Source organism: Prionailurus viverrinus, chromosome B2 (genome assembly GCF_022837055.1).
Source record: "Prionailurus viverrinus isolate Anna chromosome B2, UM_Priviv_1.0, whole genome shotgun sequence".
Classification (NCBI taxonomy): domain Eukaryota; kingdom Metazoa; phylum Chordata; class Mammalia; order Carnivora; family Felidae; genus Prionailurus; species Prionailurus viverrinus.
The window spans coordinates 54,611,460-54,622,923 of record NC_062565.1 but is presented as its reverse complement, the minus strand read 5'-3'; the positions used below and the strand labels follow the sequence as shown (position 1 = coordinate 54,622,923).

The 11,464-nt window shown below is 36.1% G+C and overlaps 1 protein-coding gene across 3 annotated transcripts in view; it reads right to left on the bottom strand.

Annotated features, from left to right (window-relative positions):
• Positions 1-622: 622 nt before the first annotated feature.
• The window catches only part of RAB23 (RAB23, member RAS oncogene family), a 36,060-nt gene continuing 25,218 nt past the window's right edge, over positions 623-11,464 (bottom strand). For 2 of the 3 annotated variants that reach the window (XM_047860720.1, XM_047860722.1), the window contains 4 exons: positions 9,272-9,428; positions 7,662-7,744; positions 5,292-5,384; positions 623-2,529 (listed from right to left, as the gene is read on the bottom strand). In XM_047860720.1, the coding sequence (XP_047716676.1) occupies positions 2,279-2,529; positions 5,292-5,384; positions 7,662-7,744; positions 9,272-9,428 (584 nt within the window). In that variant the 3' untranslated portion in view covers positions 623-2,278. Of the gene's footprint in view, positions 2,821-5,291; positions 5,385-7,661; positions 7,745-9,271; positions 9,429-11,464 lie in introns of all 3 variants that reach the window. The other variant, XM_047860721.1, reaches the window with a different exon arrangement.

The window sequence follows — 11,464 nt, the reverse complement described above, 5'->3', positions numbered from 1 at the left end:
ATTTTGTATGTTGTATGTATTGTATATTGTATTCTTACAATAAGCAAGCCAGAGAAAAGAAAAGGTTATTAAGAAAACCGTAAGGAAGAAAAATACAGTGTTGTATTTTACAGTATTGTAAAAAATCATGTAAGTGGACCCACACAGCTCAAACTGGTGTTGTTCAAAGTTCAATGGTATATTGCCTCACATGAGCTATTCTGTATGCTATTTAATTCAGTAGACTGACTGAAAGAGAAAAGGAAACTTGAGGAACTCTGCAATATGGCAATTATCCCACAGCTATGTGTCTGTATACTAAAAACTAGCCATAATGTAAAAATGCACAAACAACATCCTGGAGTCTTACACAGTTTTTTCTTTAGCATCCATAGCTCATTAGAAATTAATGGTTATTTAAGAGAATTAAGGGTCTCAAGAAAAAAATTAATGTCAACTTTGAAGGCTTTAGAATTAAACTGAGGAAGTATTTAACATATCATTTGTGACTGATTTTCAGACGTACTTAGTTATTTAAAATGACCAATTATGGTTAGGTTTAAAATACACAAGTGCAAATAAAAATTCAAATGTGTAACAAAGATCTCTCTTCGGTTCTTATGAAAAGAAAAAAGGACAAAACTAAGTATGTAAAATTATATTACAAATATCAGGAAACTTCAACAATCATCAGAGATTATATAGAAAACTAGCAAACTCTTTCCCACACACATTTAATTAATCTGAAATAGAACACATGTGAACATATTACATACATGATTTTCTTTGGCTACTAAAGACCACAAAACAATTCGCCACAAAATATATTTTGTGCAAAATAAAGAGACCGTATTTTAAGAGAGAAAAAAAGGAAAGATGAATCATTAACAGGGTACCCATTGTTAGGCACTGAGTTTGTTTCCCCCAACACCTATCCCACTGCCAGCAATGGGTGTGGAGACAACTGGTGACATAAAAATTAACTTGTTATATTACTTTAAAATAGATAATGCCAGATTGTTTCAGTATTATGAAAAGGCAAACATTCACTCTTGACCACTTACTAAGGACTTGCCCCAGAAATTTCTATTATCTTCTTAATAGTAATCTGGACAGAGGGAGGAGGACGGTGCGGATGGAAAACTTTGAGACAGAGAGAGAGAGAGAGAGAGAGAGAGAGAGAGAGAGAGAAAACATACAAAAGAAATACATATAACATTATGCATATAGTACAAATAATGAAAAACGACTTTGACACATTTTCCAAAAAAAGTTATTTTTACATATCTTGAAATCCTGTAAAAACCAGGTAGATAGCAAGGGTTAAAAACAAAGTCACTGATGAATGATAATCACTTTTTAACAGAGTTCATGCAGTTATCTTAGTTGGAAAGCTCCTGTCCCAAGTCACAAAATTTATGCTGTCACATGATTACGTATGAAAATCGTTTCTTAAAAGAAATTATTTTGTATTTGGTGTTAACAGAGCTCTTGAGAAAGTGCTATACAAACCGAAGTTTATAGAAATTTTTAAGTGATAATCTTAAAATACCATACAAAATGTGTAAACGAAAAGATGCTTTAGAGTTGCAGGGCATTATAAAATCCATAATGCAGATTAAGACCAAAGATCATTTCTTCTGCATTTAAAAACATTATTAGCACAATCTTAAAAGTTCAAAGTTGCGTTTCAGTCAGCAGCGAAAGGTACTGGAAGTACCACCGCACTTCACAGGACCTAAGGGATAACTGCAGGTGCGCTGTGACCTGGCCAGCACAAGCTCACCGCACTTATGGATGGACGCAGGAGAGAGATTTTGCAACAGGTCTCACCTGGGAGATATTCTAGCATTAAAACATTTATACTCGACTTGTATCTACTCTGTCAGAGAGGGAAACTGCTTTTAAAAGACATTATAAACAATATAAATTCTGATAGTAAAGCACTGTAAAAATTAGGTATGATATATTTGGCACAAAGCACTTTTAAAATCTGAGCTCATTTTGCAAAATATATGTCTGGAATTTCTTATTTGAAAATAAAAACTTTTAACATACACACAATGTGTAAATGATTTTATGAATGAATTAGATTCTATGTTTCCTTAAATACTGAGCATACCGTCAGTATATTTCAGTACCAGATGTCTGCATGCATACCTCCACATTCTAAATTATACAGATATTGCACAAGTAACATTGCCAAAATACACCCCAATGCAGTCTGGCAAGATTTAGAGCTTACCTTTCAATATTATTTTTTTGTAAGTATTCAGATTCAGTACTACTTTCCAAAAAGCTATATGACCAACTTCAGAAAAAGAATGCTTGCTATCTTTCCTTGACCCATAATATTAAAATCTGTACCAACATATTTAGGCATTTCAGTTATGTTTTCCAGCGTTTCAAATTCAGCAAAACCTGTTTTTTGACACTTCTTATGGACCATTCCTTCAAAAACAGGAGAAGCTTCGTCTGATGCAAAAAAATTAAAACAAGTCCACAAGGCAGGAATTTTTCCACCAAAGATGTCACTCCATCTGAAAAGCACTGCAGAAGAGTATTTAAGTCTGTCAACTTTCAGAGAGCCATTAGGTGCAAAGTCTGCTAAAAAAAAAAACTTGTAACATACCACGACAGCTGGATGTGTTTCTTACGGAATTGCACAATACAATTCAACTTTTTTGCTCCCTAAAACATTTTAGGGTATGCTACAGCTGCTAAAAGGATTTCTGTTTTTCTTGGTCCTCTGTTTGTTGGGTCTAAGATTGATGACATCTCCACCATTAAGGGTACTTGAATTTTGACCTGAGTGACTTCCACCAGATGTATTAAAGACACCTGTATAAATTGAGAGAAAGCACAGAGAATGGCACTGATGCAGCTCAGGGTTACCAAATGTAAACTGTGCATCCAGTTTCTTAGTAAGTCCATAATATGTTCAGTATTTATAATTTTAAGCTTTTGTTTTCATTTCATTTATTATTTTTTTAAACTCTGATCTTTTTTTTTTAAGTAAACATGGGGCTTGAACTCACAATCCTGAGATCAAGAGTCACCTGCTCTACCAACTAAGCCATCCAATTCATTTTTAATAGCCAATATACATCATTCAAAGTTCAAAGGATACAAAAAAAGGATTACAATGAAGTCTCCCTTTCACATCTCCAGATTACCTTCCCTAATGCATGCATGTTTTATCACTTTTCCTATGTATCCTTCCAAAAATATTTTATGCATATGTAAGCAAAAATGCACATATATATACTTCTTTCCTTCCTTGACTACCAAAATAGTGATGAACTATATACACTGCTCTGCATTTTTTCACTAACAATCCATTTCTGAAATTTGGGACCAGTAAATATGATAATTTTAATAAATTCACTTATTATCTTTTACATTGTATAATTTCCTCAAGAATACCAGATCTGTAGGTGACAACAGTATTTGTGAGATTTTATGTTAATAAAAACACTGCATATATAAAAGCAGGTTGTAATGTAAAATTTTCCTATTTGGCTAAAACAACAACAAAATGGTCTATAGATAATTAAAGTGATGAGTAGATAAAAGGATGAAATAAAAGAAAATGTTTAACTATTAGAGTTTCCATTTTGAACTGTGCTGGTCTTAAAATGTAATCTCCAATTTCTAAACTACTTAGTGGGGGGCAGGGGGAGTTGGATAGAATACAGATATGAAGTCCTTAAGAGACTACACAGAAACTTAAGAAACAAGGGCGCCTGGGGTACCTAGATGGCTCAGTCAGCAGAGCATCCGACTTCAGGTCAGGTCATGATCTTGCAGTTCATGAGTTCGAGCCCCTCATCAGGCTTGCTGCTCTCAGTGCATAGCCTGCTTCAGATCTTCTGTCCCCTGCGCTCTCTGTCCCTCTACAACTTGTGATCTCTCTCTCAAAAATAAATAAAACATTTAAAACAAAACAAAACAGGGCACCTGGGTGGCTCAGTCGGTTAAGCATCCGACTTTGGCTCAGGTCATGATCTCACAGTTCGTGGGTTCAAGCCCCAGGTCAGGCTCTGTGCTGACAGCTCAGAGCCTGGAACCTATTTCAGATTCTGTGTCTCCCTCTCTCTCTGCCCCTTCCCTGTTCATGCTCTGTCTCTGTCTCAAGAATAAATAAACATTAAAAAAAATTTTAAACAAAACAAAACAAAACAGGGGCGCCTGGGTGACTCATTCAGTTAAGCGTCCAACTCTTGATTTGGGCTCAGGTCATGGTCTCGCAGTTTTTGAGATCAAGCCCCAAGTTGGGCTCTGTGCTGAGAGCCCCTCCCCTGCTCACACTCACATGCATGTGCACTCTCTCAAATTAAATAAACATTAAAAAAAAAAAAGGCCTTAGAAACAGAAAATTTGGTTCTCAACTTCTTGGAAGCCAAAGCAACAAGCAAGAAGACATGGTTAGTCAGTTATTGTTACAGAGCAGACAATACACTTGTTCTTCAGGAAATGCTAAACTTTGCAGGCATTTAGCATTAAAAATAAAATCAGTAAAGTGTATGGAGACAGTACAAGTACAGAACACGTGTTAAGAGTTTCTTTATTTATAGAACAGACCATTTTAAAAAGTCTTTATCTCTGTTCTCCTAAAATATAAAATGAATTTAGAAAATTCAATAGTTAAAAAAAAATCTTTTAACTCAATATACCTTTTAATATGAGACCTGATACTAAGTTTAAAAATTGCACCTGAGGGGTGCACCTGAGTGGCTCAGCTGGTTAAGTGTCTGACTTCGGCTCAGGTCATGATCTGGCAGTTTGTGAGTTCGAGCCCCGCATTGGGCTCTGTGCTGACAGCTTGGAGCCTGGAGCCTGCTTCAGATTCTGTCTCCTTCTCTCTCTGCCCCTCCCCCACTTGCAGTCTGTATCTCTCTCTCTCAAAAATAAACATTAAAAAAATTTTTTTTTAATTGCTTACCTAATACTTCCTAATCACATTTTTTTAAGAAAGGAATATATTGTATTAAAAAATAGTAAATATGGGGCACCTGGGTGGCTCAATCAGTTAGGAGTCTGACTGGGGCTGTGCTCATGTCATGATCTCTCAGCTCATGAATTCAAACCCAGTATCCAGCTCTGTGCTGACAGCTCAGAGACCCTGGAGCCTACTTTGGATTCTGTCTTCCCCTCTCTCTGCCCCTCCCCCACTCATGCTCTGTCTCTCTCTCTCTCAAAAATAAACACTAAAAAAATTTTTTTTAATTAAAAAAATAGTAAATATGATAATAATGAATGAAAATAAATTTACCAGGTAAACATGGGACTAAAACTTTCTGAGTACTTACCAATTTTGTTACTACTTGAATGCATTAATTCTGGATCCTCAGCTATTTGCTGTTTGAGTTTCTGAAGATATTTTTCAGCCAAATATTTAAATACTAAAATAAAAACAAAAACAATAATCTTACCAGGTCAATATAATTTCTGCATGTAAAATCTATTATTTTATATCACTCACTATAATACTTTATACTACATTTACTTTATTTTTGAAATATTTATATTCTTTTATTAATCCTTACTAAACACATTTAAAATTAAAGTATACAATCTAGGGGGAGGCACAGGTGGCTCAGTTGGTTAAGTGACCAACTCTTGCTTTACTTATTTTGAGAGAGAAAGGGGGATAGAAAACGAGTGAGGGAGGGGCATTGAGAGAGGGAGAGAGAGAGAATCCCAAACAGGCTCCACGCTGTCAGCACAGAGCCCAATGCAGGGCCCAAATTCACCAACTGCAAGATCATGACCCAAGTCGAAATCAAGGATCAGACGCTTAACCCACTCAGCCACCCGGGTGCCCCAAGCGTCCAACTCTTGATTTCAGCTCAGTTCATGATTTCATGGTCATGAGATGAATGAAGCCTCATGTTGGGATTCTCTCTCTCCTCTCTCTTTGCCCCTCCCCTGCTTGCAGGTACGCTATCTCTCTCTCAAAATAAATAAATAAACATTAAAAAAAGTATACAATCTAGTTCAAAAATTTCAACTTTTAAAAATTATTTGAACAATACCTAAGAAAATGGTAATACTAATATATATATGGCATTTTATTGGTAAAGAAATGAAATACTTGTAGTCATTAGTTTTGGTACTCGAATAGGGATCAGCTTCAGCAGCACTACACTAACTCAGTCTTGAAAAGATGTCCCCTTTCTTTAGATGAAAAAAACAATAATCAACGATGCAACAATCAAATTGCAATCTAATAAAGTAAGTAGCAATTCTGGAATGAGAAAAATAACAGTCATCTTTCTCTAATCTCACTTTCTTAAACTGGGAAATAGTATTAAACAAATTAAGGTCAGAGGTGCCTGGCTGGCTCTGTCGGTAGAGCACAAGACTCTTGATCTTAGAGTCATGAGTTCGAGCCCCACATTGGGTGTAGAGGTTACTTAAAAAACAAAACATCACATCAAATTAAGGCCATTACAACTACCTAATGGAATATGCACTATTGTGGAGTTCTCAATTCAATAACTTTAAGAGGTATGCATGAAAAACGCATACATGTATACATACATATACACAGTTACATATTTATTTTTTTAATTTTTTTAGAGTTTATTTATTTTGAGAGAGACAGAGACAGCATGAGCAGGGGAGAGAGAGGGAGAGAGAGGGAGAGAGAGGGAGAGAGAGGGAGAGAGAGGGAGGGAGAGAGAGGGAGAGAGAGGGAGGGAGAGGGAGGGAGACAGAGAGAGAGGGAGGGAGAGGGAGAGAGAGGGAGGGAGAGGGAGAGGGAGAGAGAGGGGGGGAGAGAGAGAGAGAGAGAGAGAGAGAGAGAGAGAGAGAGAGAGAGAGAATCTCAAGCAGCCTCCACACTGTTGGTGCAGAGCTCAGCACGGGGCTGAAACTCATGAAACTGAGGATCATGACCTGAGCTGAAACGGAAAGCCTGATGCTTAACCGACTGAGCCACCCAGACTCAGTTATATTTGTAACTGAACCACCCAGTTATATTTTTAAAGGTAAAAAACAAAACAAAACCCAATGGAGTTTTGCTATAGAGAGCAACAACTATTCAAAGACATCAGTAAAGGGGCACCTGGGTGGCTTAGTCAGTTAAGCATTCAATTCTTGGTTTCAATGTCACGGTTTCATGAGCTCAAGTCCCACATTAAGCTCCACACTAACAGTGCAGTGTCTGCTTGGGATTCTCTGTCTCTGTCGCTCTCTGCCCCTCCCCCACTTGCACTGTCTCTGTCCCTCTCAAAATAAACAAACTTTAAAGAATTAATAATAAAAAAGAAAGACATTAGTAAATAAGGATTCTAAGAAGCATCATCATGCCTTTAAATTTTACTTAATGATAGGGGCGCCTGGGTGGCTCAGTCGGTTAAGCATCCGACTCCGACTCAGGTCATGATCTCACAGTCCATGAGTTCTAAGCCTTGCATCCAGCTCTGTGCTGACAGCTCAGAGCCTGGAGCCTGCTTCGGATTCTGTGTCTCCCTTTCTGTAACCCTCCCCCGTTCATGCTCTGTCTCAAAAATAAGTAAACATTAAAAAAAATTTTTTTTTTAATTTTACTTAATGATAGGTGATAAGAAAATTCTGTTCGCATTAAATATGATTTCCAAACAATACAACCAAAAAACCATAAGCAGAATAAAACAAACTTCCTGCTATTAATTTTTTTTAAAAAGGCAGTTTACCTTCAGTCACATTTAGATCTTCTTTCACTGATGTTCTGTAGAATCTTAGCTTTAACTTTTTTGCCAGTGCCTCAGCTTCCTCACTATATATAAATTAAAAGAAAAAAAGTGCTTACAAAGGTACTTTCTGATAGCTTGTTTTAAAAAATCATATTTATTTACTGAATACAGCTTGAGGTGGGGGGGGGGGGGGGGGTGAGACCTTCCAGACCAGTTCAAAGCTATGTTCTCAGTACCTGAGCAGAATTTTTAGTTTTCAGTACTCTTGTAGAATAAATACCATTATGCTGTCACTTCTATAGTCCCAAACTCTAGGCTTAAAATAGCTAAATATCACTTTTTTAATATAATACTTAATTTTCTCCCTTGTCTTTAAAAACATTTGAATTTAACTGCACCCTGATAATCTTACACTGCACTCCCTTCTTCACTCTTGCTCACTATGAAACCACTTTGCTGACAAAGCCAAAGTTACTGTATTAACAACTGTGTCTACAAGAGGGGACTCCTAACTGTAGTTTTATTATGACTCCTGATCTTAGTTTTATTAAGACTGTAGTAGCTCTACTCTAAAATGGTTCTCAAGGATTCCACCCCATGCCTCACCCTCCTCCTGGTCTTCACATCCTTGTATAGTTTCCTCCCCCACTGGAATCGAGGTTGGTCTGTGTCTGTGTGATCAATAACACACAGAAGTGACAGCAGGTGACTTCTGAGACTAGGTCATAAGAGACATGATGGCTTCTGCTTTGCTCTGTCTTGAATCATGGGATTGGGGGAAGCCAGTTGTTATGTTGTGACAACACTCAAGCAGCCCTGGGGAGGTCCACATGGCAAAGAGCTAAGGCCTCCTGATAACGGTCAAGTGATGAGCCAACATGGAAGTAGGTCCTCCAATCCCCAGTCAAGCCTTTAGATGACTACAGTCCTCAGCAACATCTTGACTGTAACCTCATGAAAAACCTGAACCAAAACCACCTAGTTAAGCCACTCCCAAATTCCTGACCCAAAGAAACTGTGAAATAACAAATTTTTGTTGTTTTAAGCCGTAAGTTTTGGATTAATTTGTTACACAGCAACAGATAACTAATATAAGAACATACAAAAAAATAAGGTAAAAACCAAGCAAATATTTTCAAAGCTAGCAAAAAGTTAACAACATGATGTACAAATACTTATAGAATTATCTAGATGCTCTGTTCACAAATTTGAGCCTACTTCTGAATATACAAAACAACACGAATCTGAACTACTTACCCATTTAAAACTCATCCACACAGGATAGCTCCATGCTTTAGATATTAAAATATACAGGGATGTTTTTCTTAACATTCTTATCATATCTAGATTTGACTTAACATCAAGCGCTGGATTTGTGGTATAAGACATAAGACTAGAATTCTAAAAGGGCCTTCAAAATTTATTCCTTTAATTTGTCCTACTTATGACTTAGCGCAAACCCAAACTGATCACGCAGAATAGTGCACAGAAAATTTTAAGTATAAGGGTCTCTATAAAACCTCTCCTAAATTTTTTAAATGTATGTATAAATTAGAACAGGTTTTAACTGTATAGAATTACCACCTCCCCCTCAAAAGTGGACACCTTACTTCTTTATACAAGAGTCATCCAAGAGATCAATCTTGTTTTGCACAAGCACAGTTGGTATATCTCCAACTTCAGCTACGACTTTCTCTCTCCAACTGGAAATTGCTTCAAAAGATTCCCTGTCTGTGGTAGAAAATACAAGCACACAAGCCTGGGCTCCTGTAAGGTCACAAAATAAAAATGTTATTTACATTAATGAAACAATCCTATATTTAAACAATTTTTTTAATTGAAGTATAATGAAGATACAATGTTATATTAGCTTTAGGTGTATCAAGACAATTTTATGTAAATAAATATTGAGCTCATCTTTGTAGCATTCCACTTATTTTTAACATTTAAACTCTATTTTCCAATTCAAAGAACCAGTGGTTCTCAAAATTATGTACAAGTCTCAAAACTATATTCTTGTTAACTGGAATTTAAATAAAAACTTGGAAGAAAAAAAATTCTCTAGAGAGAATGGTAAACTAAGTATGAATGATAGGCTGTTGCCAAGTTCTTCCTGTTAATATCTATCATTTGCTTAATTTCTTTTAGCACATATTTAAGAAAAATCTATGAGGAAAAAGTCATAATTTTCTCATTGTATTAACTTTTTAAAAAATATGTATTATTTTATTTCAGTAGAATACCAGTGATGTTAAGGAACACGATTTAAAGACCAGCGCCAAGGGGCACCTGGGTGTGGTTCAGTCGGTTAAGCATCCGACTCCGGCTCAGGTCATGATCTCACGGTTCATGGGTTCAAGCCCAGCAAAAGGTTCTGTGTTGACAGCTCAGAGCCTGGAGCCTGCTTCAGATTCTGTGTCTCTCCCTCGCTCTGTCCCTCCCCTGCTCATGCTCTGTCTCTCAAAAATAAGTAAACGTTAAAAAATTTTTTTGAAACAAATAAATACAAAATAAAAACCAGTGCCAAAGTTAAAATATATATATACATATATTTTATATATACATGTTGTATATATATATACACATATGTTATATATATATTATATATAACGTATATATAAATTATATGTATATATATATTTAACTTTGGCACTGGTTTATGTATATATATAAAACATGTATATATAAATTATATGTGTGTGTGTGTATATATATATATAAATATATAACATGTATATATAAAATAGAGAAAAAGGTTTAATTTCATTTTTTATCCTGTTTAATTGTATAATTCCCATTCTCACTGACAATATTTTAACTTCCAATTATCACATTAGGTTGATAATATCTAAGATTGAAAACAAGCAGCAACTTTCTAAAAGAAGCCCTTTTATTTTTAAGTAGGCTCTATACCCAATTAGGGGCTTGAACTCACAACCCTGAGATCAAGAGTCATATACTCTACTGACTGAGCCAGCCAGGCACCCCTGAAAGAAGCTCTTTCATAAATGATTAGATGTTGAATTAATCAGGCAGCATGGTGACAAAAGCAGATACATAAGTAACAAAAGAAAATCATCTTTGGGTTAAAAGGATTTCCTGGAATCGAGGCACGTTTTCTTACTGTTACTCTTTCCTTCCAGATTCCTCAGGTATAAGAATTTCCTAAGATTCAAAGCATACACACCTGGGCTACCAAGACACTCTGAAGGGAAAAAAGGGTTTACAAATCACCAAAGCAAAGCAAAAGAGGATGAAAGAGAAAACCACAGTTCACTACTACTGTAAAAGCAGAGGCTTCACGTGGGAAAATCTCCCCTACTCTAAAACAGGTTTTAAATCAAAGAATAAATTAATTACAAAAACTGTATAAATTACTACAAAATTGGGGCAGGGGCAGGGTACAACACAGACAGAGGTACCCTAATACCTTCCAGGAATTTAAGGAGAAATAAAACTGATAAGATCACACTAGATACTGGTAAATAAATTTATATTTCCTCGAACTTTAATATTTAAACTATAAATAAAACATTTAATTATACTTCGACTAAGAAACTATTCTCTTTTTTTTTCAAGACTTATTTATTTAAAAAAAAAATTTTTTTTAACGTTTATTTATTTTTGAGACAGAGAGAGATAGAGCATGAATGGGGGAGGGTCAGAGAGAGAGGGAGCCACAGAATCTGAATCAGGCTCCAGACTCTGAGCTGTCCGCACAGAGCCCGACGCGGGGCTCGAACCCACAAACTGTGAGATCGTGACCTGAGCTGAAGTCGACGCTTAGCCAACTGAGCCACCCA